At 57.7% G+C, this 19,164-nt stretch overlaps 4 protein-coding genes across 4 annotated transcripts in view; 3 read left to right on the plus strand and 1 right to left on the minus strand.

The window, feature by feature from the left end:
* The window catches only part of VOLCADRAFT_99673 (uncharacterized protein), a gene marked incomplete at both ends in the record, with an annotated part of 1,758 nt that extends 1,129 nt beyond the window's left edge, over positions 1 to 629 (minus strand). Inside the window, one exon of the mRNA XM_002958365.1 lies at positions 623 to 629. Within this exon, the coding sequence (XP_002958411.1) occupies positions 623 to 629 (7 nt within the window). The remainder of the gene's footprint in view (positions 1 to 622) is intronic.
* A 1,269-nt stretch (positions 630 to 1,898) lies between these two features.
* Positions 1,899 to 4,696, plus strand: VOLCADRAFT_69374 (uncharacterized protein; the record flags this gene model as incomplete). Its single annotated transcript, XM_002958345.1, has 6 exons — positions 1,899 to 2,161; positions 2,509 to 2,640; positions 2,978 to 3,161; positions 3,594 to 3,779; positions 4,179 to 4,284; positions 4,539 to 4,696. 6 exons carry the CDS (start codon positions 1,899 to 1,901, stop codon positions 4,694 to 4,696), a joined length of 1,029 nt encoding a protein of 342 aa, XP_002958391.1.
* A 2,450-nt stretch (positions 4,697 to 7,146) lies between these two features.
* VOLCADRAFT_99675 (uncharacterized protein) lies at positions 7,147 to 10,900 on the plus strand (the record flags this gene model as incomplete). Its single annotated transcript, XM_002958346.1, has 5 exons — positions 7,147 to 7,524; positions 8,018 to 8,307; positions 8,755 to 9,074; positions 9,591 to 10,447; positions 10,658 to 10,900. 5 exons carry the CDS (start codon positions 7,147 to 7,149, stop codon positions 10,898 to 10,900), a joined length of 2,088 nt encoding a protein of 695 aa, XP_002958392.1.
* Positions 10,901 to 12,598: 1,698 nt separating this feature from the next.
* Positions 12,599 to 19,164, plus strand: part of VOLCADRAFT_119951 (uncharacterized protein) — a gene marked incomplete at both ends in the record, with an annotated part of 12,110 nt that continues 5,544 nt past the window's right edge. Inside the window, 8 exons of the mRNA XM_002958347.1 lie at positions 12,599 to 12,666; positions 13,213 to 13,354; positions 15,545 to 15,659; positions 16,394 to 16,472; positions 16,789 to 16,857; positions 17,214 to 17,342; positions 17,616 to 17,718; positions 18,322 to 18,422. Coding sequence (XP_002958393.1) covers positions 12,599 to 12,666; positions 13,213 to 13,354; positions 15,545 to 15,659; positions 16,394 to 16,472; positions 16,789 to 16,857; positions 17,214 to 17,342; positions 17,616 to 17,718; positions 18,322 to 18,422 — 806 coding nt within the window. The remainder of the gene's footprint in view (positions 12,667 to 13,212; positions 13,355 to 15,544; positions 15,660 to 16,393; positions 16,473 to 16,788; positions 16,858 to 17,213; positions 17,343 to 17,615; positions 17,719 to 18,321; positions 18,423 to 19,164) is intronic.

Raw genomic sequence — 19,164 nt, forward strand, 5'->3', positions numbered from 1 at the left:
CAGCTTTTCGCAGCGCATTCGGCCGTGCCTGCGTTAGCCGTGTTGCAGCTACTACGGAAGGACTTGAGCCAGCAGCAAGCTCAAATTCTGTTTAAGAACCACAGGCATTGTCTTCAGATGGGAACATGTAGTTTTGGTCGGCGCGGGCGAGCAGCGTACGCATTGCGCACAGGTACCGAGGTGCAGCGTCTCAGGCTGGATTTCAGCCAACAAAGCCTCAAGAGCTGCTGCACAACCACCGGTGTGTCTTCAGTTGGGCACGTGTAGTTTTGGTCGGCGGGGTCGAGCATCGTATGCATTGCGCACAGAAACCAAGGTGCAGCATCTCTGTAACATCGCCAACATATCCGGTACGCGGTGGCAGGCTTGCCGAGCACGAAATGAAGGGGGGTCGCATCTCACCATTCAACTAAGCATGCATGTGCTCGGTTGAATGCTCGGTAGCATGCGAGTTTACCTATCAGGATGTTTGTTTGCATATATCCCTCCAAGCGAGAGGGCTTGGACCTATGCTGATGTTCGTTACAAGAAGTGAACTGAGGACTGATGCTACACGTCATGTATACGCGTTGCTTAGCTTGCAACGAGACGCGCCCACGATGAAAGCTTCAGCTACACTCACAATACATTATACTGCTACACTATTCTCTCCAGTCCTACCACATTATATTTCACCGACATACTTCCGCACCTTCCACATCACCATACGTGCTTTGGAAACGCGGGCAGCTGCTTCACAAGGGCCCCCATCTTTATGAAGAAACACCTCTCACAGGTTTAACGGATTTCAATTCCAACGTAATGCCGTACAACTAGTGTCCTGTTAGAGGGCAAGTGGCGGGAGATAAATCCACTTGCGCTAGGTTTCCGAAAGTGGAACTACAATCTGATGGCCATGAAAGGTGGCTTGCACTGATGCCATAGGGTCTTGATCATTGCTGAGCCGGCAGGACGAGCACGGAAAGGATTCACCAAGAGAAGGGCCGCCTTCCCTACCTGCAAGCATCTTTTTGTTACTTGGAACGTATCGACTTGGATTGGTATGGAGCAGGTGGACCAGCAAAAGGCAGTCAGCGGCGATGTTTGCCTGCAGGAGGAAGAGGAAGAGCGGGCTGCCCAAGCGCGGTGCGACAAATTGTCCACATATTAATCGCATCATTAATGTTGTCCAGGGAAAAAATATGCGCAGCTTTAGTAACGCGTAGGACGAGCTGTAATTTGGCTGGGCGGTCCGCTTCTTACAGCCTAATACAAAGCCGTCGTTTCTTATGATCAGACTTTTGCCACGGCATGCCTTTCTCCTCCAATGCGAAGTCTTCTCCCTTTTTCCGCCTTCCCCCTTCACCTCCTTCTGCTACCCCTGCCTGCAGCATCATCTTGGCCTTCCGCGACTATCAGCATTCCGCCGAGTGGGAGGTGGCGCGCTGGCAGGCCAACTACGAACAACTTTCCCCCCACCACAAGCGCCTGCTTCCCCACCAGACTGCCAAATTCGCGGAGGCACGGCGCGCGATACACACCAACATGTTTTTCATCAAGGCGCTGCTGCAGGCCTTTGATCCAGATTGCGCTGCGGGGCCGCTACCGCCCCACCTGGCCCTGCCCCGCACTGCAGCAGGAAAGCATAGCATTGGCAGCGGAGACGGCGGTGGGGGGGAGGGCAAGGTGGAGCGGCATCAGCAGCAGGAGAAGGAGGAGGAGCAGGAGGGTCAATACCGAGTCAATGCAAATGACGTGGACAAGGTGAGAGCAAACGGAGCGGGGTGAGGCAGATGAGGGAGGTAATGTGCGTCCGCGGAGAGCTACGGATTGTGGTCAGGTCCCATGGGACAGCGGTCGAGGCGAGGCTGGGGGTGTGGGGTAAGGCCCTTTGGAAGGACAGCGACACGTGGCCTTGGATGGGCTTCGTGAGCCGCACAGAGCTTTACTTCGGTTCGATTGGCCCAGTGTTCAGGGTCCGAGCTCGAGTGGAGCTGGGGGATGGCCTATCTAGCCCCCACCCTACCCCCCTACCCCCCAAACCCCTAACCCCCACCCCATCCTCTCAGGTTCGATACGTGTTGAAGAACTTGGTGCGTGACTGGTCGGCAGAGGGTGAGGCCGAGCGAACGATGTCGTATGGCCGGATTCTGGACGAGCTTAAGGTCATTTTCAAGGACTGGTACGGCAGGCAGATATTTCGGGGGTCGCATCTGAGGGGATGACTGCATGTAGTCCCCCCTCCCCCTCCCGTGGGTGTGGGGTGTGTGTTTGTCGCGGTCGATTGCATGGGCCACATCCTGTCCACGAGGAGAAGCTCTCCGTACACACCGCACGACGCGACACGTACGACAAAGTAGAAGACTCGGCGTGGCTGACCCGTGGCCTGCCCCGGAAGGGGTTTGCATCCCTCGCCTGACCTCCCCACCGTTTCACCGCCTGTGTGGTGTAGCCTCTTGCCCGCCCCCGCCCCCACCCCCACCCCCACCCCCACCCCCACCCCTGGGGCCTGTCTCCCTACGGCCCCAGGTCGCCCCCGGGGTCCCCCCGGCCCCCCCGGGTGCTAATTCCGGGGGCGGGTCTGGCTCGCCTGTGTGTGGAGGTGGCGGCGCTGGGCTACGAGGCGCAGGGTAATGAGTTCAGCTACTTCATGCTGCTGGCGTGAGTGACCGCGTCCATGTGTGTTTGAGCTTGTGTGTGAGGCAACGTGTATGTGTTCGTGGGGACGCACCCACTGCCCCCGTTGCCCCCTCGTCCCCACCGCCATCTCCTCCAGGACCGCACCTTGATCCTCGCAGCCTGGACCGCTACCCCATCCGACGCCGCCCCCTCCCCCCGGTTCACTTTGGCGATTCGCGCGCATTAGTAGTAGTTGCTCCTCTTGCCACTGCTACTGCTACTACTGCTGCTACTACTGCTGCTGCGATTTGCACTCGTGACTATTTATTACTGCCGGCTGTGCGGCCGCTGTCTTCGCGGTGCGGTGCCCCCCGTGCAGCTCCTCCTTCATTCTGAACTACACCTCCGAGCGGCACCAGTTCACTGTGCACCCCTGGCTGCACTCCAACTGCAACCACCTAACTGATTCGGACCAGCTGCGGGGGGTGGCCGTACCGGATGTCGTACCGGGGGAGATGGTGGCTGGGCAAGGACTGCTGTCCATGTGCGCTGGGGACTTCGTGGTAAGTGGCTGGGAGGAGATGGGATGGGATGGGGTTGCGGTTTGGTGGTTGTGGTGGCTGGGATCGAAGTGAAGAAGGGCGATGTCGGCGATGATGTCGGAGAATGTGTGTGTTTGTCTACGGAAGGGCTCAGAGGCTGGGGCCGTGGTGGGCAGCAGCCCTTACAGAGCAGTGTGATCAGGACATGAGGACATCTTACCCCATACGCATTCGTCCTCCCCTCCCCTCCTCAACGCTCTCCCCCTTGCCCCGCCTCTGACCGCCCCTCTCCCTGCCCTTCCCGCCGCCAACCCTTCTTCCCCCGACTCCTTCAACGGCTCGTTTCTTTTGACGTCGAAAGCTGACTCTTCCACGGCTGTTTGCTGTGTGTATTTCCCCACCACCACCACCACCATTGCTTGCCCCCCACCCGGCTCGACCCGGCCCGTTCAGGAAGTCTACTCCGCCCCCGACATGAGGGGGTTGTTCGACTGTGTGGTGACGTGTTTTTTTATTGACACGGCACACAACGTGCTGAGGTACCTGGAGGTCATCTCGCACACGCTGGCCCCGGGGGGCAGCTGGATAAACCTGGGGCCGCTGCTGTACCACTGGGCGGACGCACATACATACCTACCAGTAAGTGTACGACAACAGGGCGCGGCGGGGAAGGGGAGTACGACGAAGCACAGGCGATGGATGGATGCTCCAGGGGAAGACGTGCGTGGAAGGTGTGGGGTAGGGAAGGCGGAAGGGAGGGGGAGAAACGTGTTTACTTGGGGCTGGCCGGCGCAGCTTTGGCCACCCAGCCGTTTCCTGGTCTGCCAGTCTGCTCTTTCCCTTTCGTTTTGATCCTCCCGTCATTGTTAGGTGTTAGGCCGCTGCTTTGGCAGCGTCTTTGTCTTGTGCTGCTCGGTGCTGTGTGTGTTGGGCTATGTCGCGGTGAACTGTGCTATGCTGTCTTGGACATGTTTGTCCTGCACTGCACTGCGCCGTGCCGTACCACTGCCGTACTGACTGTGTGTAAGTGTTTTCCAGACTCCGGAGCTATCCGTGGAGCTCTCCCTGGAGGACATCCGGGAAGCCGCCAGGGCCATGGGCTTCCGACTTGTACGGGAGGAGAACCTGGACGTGCCGTACATGGGTGAGGCACACGTGGGCGTGTGTGTGAGTGTGTGTGTGGTCTGGGGCGCCCTGGATTTTGCTGTCGGGGGAATTGCTTCTTATTTTTTCACCTCTTCTTTTCCCAGCCTTTTTTCTTCCGTAAAAAAATGATCCTTAGGAAAATCTTTCTTGAAGGCTACTTACACCCACACCACACCGCCATTAACCGCCTTCTAACCCCCCTTTTTTCTTCCCTCTCTCCCCTCCGTATGTGTGCGCCTCCCCCTTCCGCAGCCGACTACCGCTCCATGTACAAAACTGTGTACCAGGCGGTGTTCTGGACCATGGTGAAGGAGCGGGAGTGTGAGCACCAGCAGCAGCAAACACCGCCCCAGGCACCGGCACCAGCAGTGCCACCACCACCACCACCACCACCGCCGCGGCCGCGCTAGGGGCGCTTAGGGGTGCTTAAAGTCGGTTTCCTGTTCTAAGGTTGGAATGGATGCACAGGCCGAGTTGGTGACGGTTGGTGGTTGAGCGGTTTACGGTTGGATGGTTGGTTGAGTAGGGAAGGGGGTGTGTGGGTGTGTGTTTTAGCACACGCCATTGCACCGCTCATTGCACATCGCAGTCGCTCCCGAGCTTTTGATGGGTTGTCGGCGTAATTGCCTACCTGCCTACCTACCCACCCGCCTACCTATTGGTAACTGGCGGTGGTGTGGCCGCGGTGGTGGTGTGCGCTGCAGTGGCAGTTCACAACGTGATGCCTGTTGATGCCCCACAACTGCCCGGACGGTCGGGACGGTCTGGAGGTGCGGGGGAGGGGGGGTGAACCGCACATACATACATACAGCTGTTAGCTGTGTGTCCGCAGGAGAGAGCGAGAGCGTGAAAGCGTAATGGGCATAAGCTATTTTCCAAGAGCGCGGACGAGATACTAAATTTGAAATATACATATCTATATCTCCCTTATGTTAAACCAGGTATATAACTTACATCCCTTTCTTCCTGTTTAAGAATTAAGAACATTTGATGTTTAAAAATGATAGACTTTCTAGTCCTGTGGGGCGTTTTTGCCCTGGTGAATTCGACACTTCGGCCCCAGGATGGTGGTAACAGTTGGTGGTTGCAGGTTTGGGGCGGCAGTTGGTGGTTGCAGGTTTGGGGCGGCAGTTGCAGGGGCCCCGGTTCCCATGTCTGTCGCATATATGCAACTGAAACTCACATTGTGGACGGGCTGCAGGTGCGACAAGGCATCTATACCTTGGTATACCTCTGGGGAGGTGGTGGCGGGGAGGCTTGACTCGGACAGTATTTGGATGGGGCGTGTGGTGACGCCTGAACGGGGGGTTGTGATGGCGTGCTGTGTTTTCGGTCGTCAATGCGGGTAGGTGTAGATAGGTGTGTAGGCAGGTTGAGAACCTATATGCTTGCTGTTGGGCGGCTCGCGCAGAGACCGTGTATGTGTGTATGTATGTGTGTATGTATGTGTGTATGTATGTGTGTATGTATGTGTGTATGTATGTATGTGTATGTATGATGTGGGACAGAGGGGCATATCTTCACCCGTGGCCGCTACCCGGCGAAACCCTGCCTTTCCCGTGTTTCGGGGCACCCTCATCCAGTCACCCTAGTCAACTTCTCAGTGGATCGCTTAGGTTCCGCTCTCGCCACCAGCATCCAACGGAATCTGCCAGGTCGATGGCGGCCCATTTCCACTCGTGCATCACTTAATCCCAGGTCACCACCGTCCATCGACTAGGGGCACTTTACCTTCCACCATCGGAAGGATTTTAGACCCTGAGTCAGGGTCTCGATCCCGGGGCAATGGTCCGTGTCTTACCAGTAGTGCCTAACCTGAGTGTGTGTATGTATGTACGTGTGTATGTATTTAAATGAACTGAGCCGCGAGATGTAAAGGTTGAAGAAATCACATGACGAACTTTACCGAAACAAGTAGTCCACATGTGTATGTGTGTAAGTGCATGAGAGATAGGGAGATAGCGAGTGCGGCAAGAAGTGGTGGATATCTGGGGCACATGAGGGGCTCTCGAGGTAAAATCGCGGGGCATGTTGCATTTCTATGTGGCCGGACGGCTGTGTGCGTGTAGTCTTTGTGTCGTACATCGGCTTGATGGTGGTTGTGATGATGGTGCGAAAGTGTTTAGGTAGGTATGTGGAACCGCTGAGCGGCTTGACTCAACCGCTGGGCGGGAAACGAGCTTCGCACTTTGCGGATTGCGGATCATGTGCGTTGGTTTCTTGGGTAGTACTTGGAGACTCGCGGATGATCTGATGCAGACGGAATATTCGCCTTTCGATAGCTGCACCTTGCCCTCTTCATCAGAGATCTGATCTCGGTCCATGGCAGCGCTAGTAATATTTTGTATCGTTGGAGCATGCGCTGTGCGGAATGTGCCCATGCCGCGATGTGGGACAAGGTGCAAAGCAACAGCAGCAGAATCCGAAGGGGCAAGAGGACGAAGAGCCGCAATTGCAACGTATGGGAAGTCGGCCAAGCACAAGAGCAGCCTTGCATTCCCTGTAAAATTAAGCGATGCAGAGAGACACGTGGTATGTAGTCCTTTTCAGCTGTAATGGTACGATTGTGGATCGCGAATTCGTCATGAGCTTTTGCCGTTGCATCGTTACAGCCGTACGCAACAGGTTTCGGAGGAATTGTAGAACAGGCATCACCTAGCAGCACCATCTGGAACAGGTGGATCAGGCTATTCGGATGTCACCTTACGCTTTTGCAACAACCCACAAGACACCGCTTCAGATTCCGAAACCACCTTTTTTGGGTGTTAGGCGGGTACTCGGCAAGGTGCATGATGCATAGCTGCTACAGTGCAGAAGATTAATTACACGTTATCGTCCAGTACGCTGACACCTCAAAAACATGACCCGATTGAAACATGGCAAAGGGAATCGGAAACAAAATTTCCACCAGGACCAATTTAAAGAACACGAGAAAGCGTCGCCAATTTCAGCTGACCCGAACGGTGGTGCGGCTCGAAGGGATGGAGAGGGCGCGAAGGCGGACGTCATGCCCAAGCGACCGATGGAGCTGGCCCCGGCGAATGCGCCGCTATCTGAGGATATCCCAAATCGGCCGTCAAGGAGGAGCCAAACATGGATGTCATACCCCGCCACCCTTAGCGGTGCGGGCGGTCCTGCGGCCGCCTATTCCGATGGTTTCGAGTCGCTCCTAGACGGACTGACGGGCGCTGAGCTGCACACCGCCAAACAAATCGTCCAGGCCCTTCGCTCTCCAGAGGTGTGTCACGATGCAGGGCAGCCCTGGCTCTTCTGCTGCGGTTCCTGTTCCCGTGCGTGCGTTCCCATGCACAATTGGACAATTCTCGCCCGGACGCTTTTCCTCCTGCCGCCTGGCTACCTATCACTCGCTACTTTTCCAGATTGATCTGCATGATTTCATATTGTCCTATCGATGATTTGCTTGCCATCAGGACCTGTCTCGGCTGCGCCGCCTGGCTGTCACACACGGCTTCATCAACGACCGCATCCGTGCCGTCGTCTGGCCGCGGCTCCTTGGTCTGACCCCCCTCGGCGAGGCCGGCTTAAAGCTAGGCCAGCTCTCCTGCCTGCCACCTTCCCCGCTGGCGAACCGGCCCCACTCGGCCACTGCCTCTCAATCCCCAAACAACCCGCCACAACCACAACCACAGCCGCAGCCGCAGCCGCAGCTGCAGCGCCATATGGCTACGTCGCCCGCTTCTACCTCCACCTCCGTACATGCCTCATCCCAGGTGTCCGCCTCGGCTGCTCGGCAGCTCCCCAGCTCACCGCCGCTGCCACCGCCGCAGCAGCAGGGGTATATCCCCGTGGAGCCCCCCGTGGAGCCCCAGACCGCCGTGCAGCCGGCCACGGGATTCACGCGGCCCGACAGGCCACTCTCCCCCTCCTGCACCTGCGGGTCCCCCCTCAGCGCTCGCCAGTCACTCTCCCGACCTTGCAACCCATCTAGCAGTGGCTTACTGCCGAAGCCCTCGGCAGACGTAGAGACATCGGAAGTGGCGGAGGCGGCGGAGGCGGACAGGTGGTCATTACGAGCCGCTAGGGAGAGTTGTGGCGGAGGGAGCGGCGATGGGGTTGCCGAGGGCGGCGAAGACCGTGCGCTTGGAGAGGGGGCCGTGTTGAGGCTTAGGTCGAAAAGCTGCGGAGCCGCACCGTCTTCTGATACCGGCGGCGGCGGCGGCGGCGGAGACAGCAACAACAGCACCGGCGGCGGTGGAAGCGCCAGCGGCGGGGCCACACCTCACAGCAGCTGCGGCGGCGGAGGCGCTACCGCCGCAGCCGCGACTTCCGGTGGCAGTAGCGGAGGCGGTGGCGGTGGCGAAGCGGCGAGCAGTTACCCCACCCACGTCCATCATGAGATGGACTGCTCTATCCCTGTTGCCTTACAAGAGCAGGAGAGAGTGATGGCTCGGGAGGGAAGCACTCACGGGACGGGTCAGGACCGTGTATCGGCCGGGGGGGGGTGTAGTCACGTGACGGATCGGGACCGAGATCAGAGTCGCGACCGGGGCAAAGATCGCGACCTTTCAGACTCCCGGAACTCTCAACGAGGCTGGAATAGCGACAGGGACCGGGGCTCATGGGCGGGCGACCCGCGGGTCGGTGGTGAATGGGACTGGCAGCAGTACATGCACTGGTCTAATCAGCCTCACCGGGACTCTGCGGTGGTGGAGGTAGATGTGGCCCGGTCGTTATGGGCCTTTACGCGGGACCACAGCGAGGAGCAGCGGGAGGCGCGGAGGCGGCAACTGAAGCGGCTGCTAAACGCGGTGGTGGCGGCGCATGAAGGTGAGTAATCCTTTGAGATTATTCTGACGTTTTTAGATTTGGGTGGGTTGCTGAAGGAGTCCAGTGTTTATGCGGTTTGAACTGCTTGAACATACAGACATTCCGACGTGCAATGACGAGTTCACCGGATGCTTTCGTACGGATGCTTTCTTACGCATTTAATGCAGCATTAAGTAAATAATGTCTCTCTCTCTTTTTCTCTCTCTCTTCTCTCTTTTAACTTCCTACCGCACATGGGCTCGATTACAAATGGACTTAGTCAGATGAGCGTGGTCTGTCTTTCCTTCGTGCGCCCGTCATCGCCTCTTGACGAATGCAATTGCACGCGGATGGGCGCAGAGAGCCAGGTATAATGTGGTCGGCATTCAACAATGTTTGGTGCACTACAGTAGCCTTCCTTCGTTATGGCTGTGGTATATTGACGATCGCAATGTGGCGTCATCGTGTGTGACGTTCGCTCTGCCGTCCCCCTGCCTCCCCCGGCGGACCACCACCACCACTACCACCACCACCTAGGTGATGTGTTCTACTACCAGGGCCTCCACGACGTGGCCAGTGTACTGCTCATGTCCATGCCGGGAGCGCCGCCGCAACTGCCCTCCCTGGAGAACCCACCGCCGCCTTCGCTGATACCGCCGGAAGAGCAGCAGCAGAGGGAGCAGCAGATCATGAGCTGCCACATGGATTCGGAGACAACGGCCGCAACCGCATGCCGTACGACGGTGCCGTCGCGTCCTGCGGATACCGATACCGCCAACCTGACGTCCTTGATAGCAGTCCCTGATCTCGATCCCGACGCTGTCAACGCCGACGCCGCTCGCGGGGAGCTCCTGGCATTTGGGCTGCTTCGCCGCCTGGTCACCACACACTTGCGCGACGCTACACGACCGTCCCTGGAGCCTGTCGTACAGCTGCTGGGCCTGGTGCCGTACCTGGTTCGTGCTGCTGACCCAGTGCTGGCCCGCCGTATGGGCGAACTTGGCCTGCAGCCTTTTTTTGCGCTGTCGTGGTTTCTAACTTGGTGGGCACACGAGCTCGACCAGCTGGCACACGCGGCTCGGCTGTACGACTTTTTCATTGCCAGCCACCCGCTGATGCCGCTGTACCTGGGGGCCGTGGCGATGCGTAGTCAGCGGGCCGCGCTCCTGGCCTGTGAAGAGATGCCTGAGCTGCACTCCGCCCTAACGAATTTGAAGTTGGTGATGGTGGCCGCATCTGGCAGCAGTCGCGGCGGCGGCGACGGCGGCAACGGCAGTGGATATGAAGGGCGAGGCAGGGGAAGAGGCACCAGCGGCGGTGGCGGGAGAGGGAGGGTGGCGCTGGAGATCCTGCTGCGCCAGACTGAACAGCTATGGCGCGCTAAGCCACCGCACGTGATGGTGCCGCCGCTTCTGAGGTCAGCGCCGGCGCCGGCGCCGCCATCCCCGCAGCAACAACACCAACAACGACTGCAGCAGCAGCAGCAGCAGCAGCAGTTGCTGCGGCAGCGACGCGGCCGCACTCGCGGCAGCGGCGGTGTAGGGGACAGCGGCGGGTCTGCAATAGCTTTGACGACGTGTGTGGCACACGCCGCCCGAATGGAGGGTCGGCCTGCCTTGTGGCGGGTCCCCGCTGAGGCCCCGGTGGACTGGGCGGACGGTACGTTGGGGACCGCAGAGTACGGGGGATTCCGGTCGGGTCTGGGTCGCATCCTGAGCCTGGGCGCCAGATCGCGTGCGGCGCTGCTGTCGACGGCGCTGCTGGCAGGGGTGTATGTTGCGGCGGCAATGGCGATCGGATACGCCACGTTTTCGCGTTCAACAGCACTGGAGAGCGGACAGATGTGAGGGAGAAGGCTGCTGTAGCTGTTGCTACTGCTGGCGCTGTTGCTGCTATACATTTCGCTGTCGTGGGTTAGGTTCCCTTTCCCTGTGTATGTGTGTATGCATGTGTGTGTATGTGTCTAGCGGTGTGACGACACATCTACATCTACGGGGGTCGAGGGGGGTAGGGCGGTCATGCGGACAACGCGGCGGCGGAAGCTGTGCAGTGGCCAGGGTGTTCGGTGGTTAGGCAGTTGAAGGCCGGTCGGGTGCATGCTGGTGGTGAGGCTGCCTTTCCAGTCCTGCGCCCACCCGGCTCCGGGTTTGGAGCTCCTGTAGGGACCAGGTTGAGGATTCTCCTCATTTGCATGGTGGACGAGATGAGGTGGACGATGCAAGGCGGCTAGTCCCAGGTGGACAGTGTACAGGATCAGGCAGGACGACAGCCTCTGCGGGCTTATGCTTTCTTATGCAGATGGGAGACAACCACGGTGGTGCCACAGCAGCACCGGTTTGGGATTTAATAAAAATTCGCGGCGAGGTGGCCCCTTGCGCTTAGTTGATGACAGTGTGACCCTGCGGGTCGCTGCAGGGAAAACGGGCGTTGAGCTGCCCTCCGACGAGTTCGGGCCAACGGTGATGGCTGGGAATCAAGGTGTAGTTCCAGTGCCCCACAGTCACGCTGGCCCTAGCACAGCACAGCACAGCACGTCAACGAAGATTGGGTCGTGTAAAGGACTTGAGACGTCACTTAACTGCCCTCCCTCAATTGTTTTCTGCTTTTGGTACAAGTCGATTTAGGTCCCGCCCCCGAATATGGAAGATAGATCAGCCCAGGTTCTCGGAATTTCCGAAATCCGATTACTACATCTGCAGCTGACATGACGCAGTGACAAAAAACATATCACCGTCGATCAGGGCAGGAGCCTTAGGCGGAATATATCCATCCTTGCAACATTGCAGCCTGCTTCCAAAGTCGCAGGTTCCGCAAACCCTCACCGATTGCAATTATGTTCGGGCAGCGCTGGTTGCTTAGCTCCTCCAGAACTCTTGTGTACATCGACAAATCGCCGTGATGCACATTTGATTTGGATAGCACGAAGTCAATTTGCGAGACAGCGGAAACCGAGCAACACAGAACTCAGATGCTGCCTTAGCCTGTCTGCAGCCATGGTATTCATATGGAGTCCCATATAATCATGGGTTATTTCCCCCTCCCAAGCCATACGGTGCAGAAAACACAGTGAGAAAAACTTTCCATCGGCACGAAGAAATATTCAGGTAATATTATCAAAGCAGTTCCGTGGAGCCGGCGTTGTTTTTGTCTACAAGCACTTCTTCAATCGGGCGCATTTTTCAAATGGGTTTTTCAAATCCGGCCTTGCTTCAGAGCCTGCCGTTTATGAAGCTCGTTTTATTTTTGTAACTGACGAACTGCCCCTAACATAGCTAACAGCCAGGATTGCGTTCGTACCAGTACTCCATATTCCACTTGCAGCCTGGCAACGCCAATGCTCGGTTGTGCTCGCAGACTGGTTCAGGGATCATATCCTCCTGTCAGATTACAAGGAATGGATCTCTCAGGAAGGCGTTGTGTTGAGATTATGACTTGGACATAACCCGGGCTTGACATCGGCAGCTCGGCATAGCCGTTGGCCCGCCTCGCGCTAAATCCTCGCAAAGGTCAAAAGGAAGTCTATTTGTTATTTGCGATTTCCACCCATGGATGAATTCGACGGGGACAGGGAAGGGCCAACAGTTTTCACTGACACAGTCGACGGCACATTCAGGTGGGCTCGTCCGCGCCCAAACCACATACCATACCTTGTTCCCGGCTTTACCTGGCTTCCTTTCCCCTCAACCCGCGCCCACTCCCGCGTCTCCTCCGCCCTCCCAAACTCGCACATCATCCTCCCCAATAAAGCATCCAAAGCAACAGCACGCACGCCACCGCTTCCCTCCTAAGCTCAGCTCCTTGGCACTGGCAGTGCGATGCCGCTGACTCGCCCTAAGCGCAGCCCAGCTGATTGCCCAGACACGGCCACTTGGCAACCCTGGGTGCGGCTCTCCAGCGGGGAATCCCTCCGCGGAAGCAACAAGATAGATGCCTTACTTAGATTACAAGGGAAATCTCAGCTATTCCCTGTTCCTGGGGCTGACAGACACAAGGGAGAGCGCCTACAGCTTTCATCTTATACACATTTCCCCCCTGGCCCCCCCCTTCCGAGCGCCGTGACCAAGTCAGTCCATCCCTACCTACCTACCTACTTACCTGCCTGATATGCTTGCCTGCCCCGTCTTAAGTCCCGTCTTAAGGCCCATTGCCTTGCCGGCAGCCTGCACCCTTACTGCATCAAGGTCATCGACACACCGCCCTTCCAGCGGCTACGTGTTTTGTCCCAGTTGGGGGTCACCAAGTTCGTGTTCTCCGGGGCGGTGCACAGCCGCTTCGAACACTCACTGGGCACGGCGCATAAGGTGGGGTTAGGGAGGTGGGGGTGGGGACGTCGAGGGAAATGAAGAGAGAGAGAGAGAGAGGACCCTGATGTGGTGATTGCTAAGGGGGAGGGGAACCTGGGGCCGCCGCTAGGAAGGGGGTGAGCCCTGAGCCCGGGGAGTTTGGGGTTCGGGGACCCCCAGGGCGTGGCCGTCGCGTAGTGACTTAGATCCATATGATGGGTTTCGGAGCTGGACTAGTTAACGCTGCGTTTGAGGACTGCGCTGGACGGGCAACCCTGCGCACCAGGGGCCATGCAGACTTTAACAGATATCGAGGTGTTTATCCATTCCATTGATGCCCATGACAAGGATTGCCGGTTGCGCCGGCCCGATTGGTGGTCCGTACACTGCTGGACGAAAGCATGAGAATGGGGGACAGTGAGCTCACTAACTTGCTGTTTGTTGATGATGCATCACTCTTAGCCACCGGATACGAGCGGGCGCAATGCCTTCTCGGTTTGCTCGAGGCGTTTTGCAAGGCGACGCAGCCAAGTGTGAGGTGCTGTGGTCTTCAGGGGCACACCTACTGGGCGGAGGTCGCTCGTGGGGTCCGTGTAACGGCTGGGTGGGGCGATGTTGAGTGTATAGCCCCATAATGAAACTGCGCAGTACCTCGGGATGCACTACGGGACAGGCCAACGGTTTGCCGCCTGCTCTAACCAGCTACTTGCGGCAGGGATACATGCCACTTTTGGCCTCAGTGTTCTCTGTCGCGACAGGGAAGAAATTACCGTACCCAAGCGCACAACACGTCCCTTTATAATGCGCTTAAGACGTACTTGTCTTCTCCCTCGGGACGCAAGTATGGTACTTCAGTATCATTGGGCTATAAAACTTACTGCTTATGTTTCGGAACGCCTTAGTGAGAAAGCCGTGAGCACCCAGTGTTCCAGAGCTTTTGTCGCTGACCTGGGCCTGGCACTTGGCCGCAACACCGAATGTTGGGCCAGCAAGGTCAGTCACGACCTTTCTTACCAGCCTGGGTGTAGGGCCCCCGGCTGGTTTGCAAGCGGATGATCTATTGGCGCATTGTGCTAGCCTCCGTGGGGAGCCTCCTGAGGGGGTTTGTGAAGAGGCTTGACGCACAGTGGACGTGCGAGAACACGAACACCTTGGATGGACCCAGGGGGCTCCCCACCCCCCCGGGGGTCAGCGGGGTCAAGGCGAATGTCGTTACCATAATTGTATGGGGGCACTGCCCTGTGAGGGGGCACCGCACCCTGGGTGGCTCGCTCATCAGGGAGACCGGTCTCGCCCAGCGATTGCACCAGGTCCTTATGTGCTTTAGGTTGGGATGTTGGGAGCTCTAGAGGTTAATAGGAACAACGACCCTGAGCGCGCAGCACGTACCTGCAGGCTTTGTGATTGCAGAGCGGTGTAATATGATTTACACGTGTTTGGAGAATGCCCCGCTTATGATGGCTTGAGGGCTAAGTATGGGGGTGAACTGATGATGGGTTTCAAGGGGCGCAGCATGCGCACCGTCATATGACAGAGGCTCCCCCGCTGGCATTATAGCTTTATTACAGCTTTCTTTCCGAGGTCTGGCAGACTAGGAGGCACGCAGCGCTAAACGGCGCTTCACGCTCAAACGGGCCGGGAGGATGAAGACAATCGCCCCACCGACACCGTAACATTTACTTTTATGAACAGTCCATGGCTCCCCGGTTTTGACGAACCCCTCGCACCTGGACTACCCTCTATCTGCTCCGCTCGCCGGTGGTTCGTCTTACCTCCCTTCTCGCATCTGTGCGGGCGCTGTAACTGTAACTGATAGGAGGACAGACAGACAGACAGATAGACTGGCGTGTACGAAAGCAGACGCATGGTCTTTGACACATCCCCCCATTCCAAGGTTGGCAGACTGTGTTGCATCCAGTGTCTAGTCCAGGATCTGCGGATTGTGTACAGACGCTGTTTAGCGGCGCCTGCCGCCATAGATATATACAGACACATACAGAAGCACACACATCCTTCACACACACTCCCGCTCGCCCTGTGCCGGGGTAAAACTTACTGCCTACCATGACGCACAACAGATTCCCTACCTCTCCCCCTTTCGGTCGGGTTACTTGGACTTCCCCCCGAACCCCCCCCCTTCCCGATTTACTTCTCCTTGCCCGACGGGGTTTTGCCTCGGCCTGGGCTCGCGCCGCGCCTGTACGGCAGTCGTACAAGGTCGCCCGCGCCATCTTCAAGCAGCAAGGCGGCGAGAGGGCGGCAGCGGCAGAAGGCTTGGGTGTGGACATGGAGGAGGTGGATGTCAAGTATGTCACATTGGCAGGTGGGAACGGAGGACACACAGAGGCAGCGGACCGACACGTGCGTGTGCGTGTGTGTGTGTGTGTGTATTAGAAAGCTGAGCTGTGTGGGGAGAACCCCGCCGTGTACATGTTTGTGTGGGGGTTGTGTGGGGGAGAGGCTGCCGGAAGGCAAGCGCTAGTGTATCTATATGATGTGGGGGAAAGGGGGGTATATCTTCACCCGTGGCCGCTACCCGGCGAAACCCTGCCTTCCCCGGTATTCCGGGGCACCCTCATCCAGTCATCTTAGTCAACTTCTCAGTGGATAGCTTAGGTTCCGCACCCACCACCAGCATCCAACGGAATCTGCCGGATCGACGGCGGCCCAACTCAAGCGAGACAAGTTTATCCCAGGCCACCACTGTCCATCGACTTAAGGCACTCTTCCTTCCACCAACGGAAGGATTCTAGACCCAGTCAGGTCTCGATCCCGGGATCTCCCGGGGGCAATGGTCCGTGCCTTACCAGTAGTGCCTGACCTGACTATAAACATAATGGTTGGGGGTATCTATATATACTACGTGTACATTATATGTGTGTAATTACATATGTGTGTGTTATATGTGTGTTATATGTTATATGTGTATATTATATATTGTATACATGTGTGTATTAAGAGTGTCACACCTATGTAGCCCAAGCCGCCAGACCTGCCCCTGCCCCCGTTCCAGACCTCCCGCCCCTTGCCCCCGTTGTACGTCTGTCCTGATGTCAGGTCTCACACACGATCTGGGTCACGGTCCTCTGTCCCATCCCTTTGAGAACTTCCTTGAGCGGCTGGGCCTCGTGGGCTGGTGGGTAGGGGGAGCTGGCCTCGGAGGACATACATACTTACGTACATGCATTTACATCAGCGATTTGTGTGTGTGTTGGGGGGGGGTTGTATCCTTCCCTTATCCCCTGCCAGGAGGTGCTAAGGGTGGGGTGCGGGGTTATGAAATACTGGGGTTGAAGGGATTGGGGAGGCTCAGGACGGGAAGGGAATCAAAGATGTGTCCACCAGCTGCCGCCACTCCGCCCCGCACCACCCTTCAACCCCTCTCCTCCCTTCTTCACCCTCTCGCCACCGCCACCGCCCCCTCCACCTACTCCCCCTCCCGTCTCCTCCAGGCGCCATGAGGACATGTCCGACCGCATCCTGGACTACCTGGTTACGAACTACGATGTAGACATTGACCGGTGGGCGGCGGGGGGGGGGCGGTGGGTCGTGTGAAGCAGCATGATGCGGTCGAGGGGGGTGGGGAAACTGGGAGACCCACTTCACACGTTTCGGTGGTAATACGTCGGATTGCCGCCATCGGGGGGACATCCTACACACACATACACACACACACACACACCGCCCGCGCCCCCGGTGTTTTCCTTCCCACACACCCGCGGATGCCTTTCCCCCCTCTGCTTCAATCGTCCGTGGTTCGTCATACCCCCGCCCCGAATCCCATCGCCTTTCAAGCAACCCCTTCACCACCCACCACATTGCTGATGTGCTAACCCCCCCTACTGCCCCTCCCTCCCCCCTACTTCATGAATTGCAGATCAGAGGTGGCCCGCATCACCGACCTCATCCATGGGCTGCCCGCAGAGCACCGGCCTGGGGCGGGTGGGGGCCTGTGGCGACCGGGTCGCCGGTTCCTGTTCGACATCGTCGCGAACAAGCGGAACGGGTGGGGGGCTCCGGGAGTCCGGGGTATGGGAGGGGGCTCGTACGCATACGCACGTACATACATACGTACATCTTGCGGTATCTGTGTCATCGGCTATCCTTCTTTAACCCCTGCTTCCCACCCAACCTTTTCCTCACATTTCTAAACCCAAACCCCAAACACACAAACACACAAACACACACACACACACAACCTCCCACCCCACCCCACCCCATCCCTTTCCCACCCACCCACCCACCACACACGCACTTCCCGCCGTGTGATGCTGCTCAGTGTGGATGTCGACAAGGTGGACTACCTGCAGCGTGACGCCGCGATGTGCGGAGTGAAGGTGGGGTGTGACTTCGACAGGCTGCTGAAGAAGAGCTTTATCAAGGTGGGGCCGACGAGGTGAACAGACCTCGTGGGCGGGTGCTGGGCGGGCGGGTGCTGGGCGGGTGCGAGGGGAAGGTTGTGAAAGCCGACAGCTCCGGACCCGCACTCCCTATGGGGAGAGACGGAAACGCTGACCAGAGGCTGTGCGTCTTGATGGTCAGAGCCGCTGTCGGAGAAGAGTTGGGGAATACGCGGGTGGAGGGGGAAGGGGGGCAGGTAACGGAGGGCGTTGGGGTTAAGGGTGGTGACCTCCTGACCGCCTGAAACACACCGTGCGTTTCCCTCGCTCCCCGGGGTAGGATGTCTGGTGTGCAGGCGGGTGAGCTCGATTTCTCTTCCCATCCCAAACACTCACGTTCGGCTGGCTGGTACCATCTTCCCTCTCCAAACACACGTACAAAACTTACATGCCCTGGGCAGTGGTTTTTCACGTCCTTGCTATGTCACATCTCCCGACACTGCACCCTGGCCCCTCAGAAACCCCGCCCCCGCCCTCAGCTTCACTCGTTCGTGGTTTGTCTTTTCCCCCGTGCCGCTCCCCGCCTTCCCCGTCCCCCTTTCCGTTCCCCTTTCCGTCCCCCTTTCCGTTCCCCTCTTCCTTCAGGTCCTCGATGACGAGGTGTGCTACCCCTGGAGCGAGTACCCCAACATCCTGGACCTGTTCAGAGCCCGGGAGGCGATGCACAGGAAGGTGTACACCAACAGGTAGGTGGGTGGGTAGGTAGGTAGGTAGGTAGGTAGGTAGGTATACCCAGGAGGGGAAAAGGGGGAGGGAGGGATGTGATTAAGTTGGGAGGGATTGGCGACTGTGAACTAAGCGATACTGGGGGGAAGGGGTGGGGGCGACGTTCGAGGGCACCCCAATACCGGGTCAATACCCGGATGTAGTACCAATATGCTGGACGTGGTAGTTCCATCGTTTCAAGTGCGGGTTTCAAGTTTTAACTTGATCAGTTTATTGGCTGGTTAGTCGTCTTCAAAGACACGCTATGTACACCACCGCCCCACCGGGGCGGTAGTAAACAAAGCAGAGATGGGGAAGAGCATTGGAAATACCGACGAAGAACAGCAGTCAAGAGCGGCCTCACGAATGGTAGGTAGGCCGTAGAGTCCCAAGTCAGCACGTTCAGTAGCGCTATGATGTTCTCCGAATAGTAACAAACACGGGCGCTCTGCGACTCAAAAGGAGCCCACCCGCCCTAGCACCAAGCGACGCTCGTCCGTCGTATACTGCAGAAAACCACGGCTTTCTTCGCCAGCTCTGAAAACCTGTACGTTATTTAGTTTGTTAATCGGTTGGTTGGTTGGTTACACCTGAGGAGAAGGCGCTGGGAACTGGTGGCTGTCCGTATTCTTGAGCGTCGCTAGCTGCCAGTACTGTTTGCTTTAAGATCCTCCGGGGGTGTTGTTCCATAATTGCACATTTCCTCTTGGCTCTCATTCCCTC

This window comes from Volvox carteri, assembly GCF_000143455.1.
Source record: "Volvox carteri f. nagariensis unplaced genomic scaffold VOLCAscaffold_92, whole genome shotgun sequence".
NCBI lineage: Eukaryota > Viridiplantae > Chlorophyta > Chlorophyceae > Chlamydomonadales > Volvocaceae > Volvox > Volvox carteri.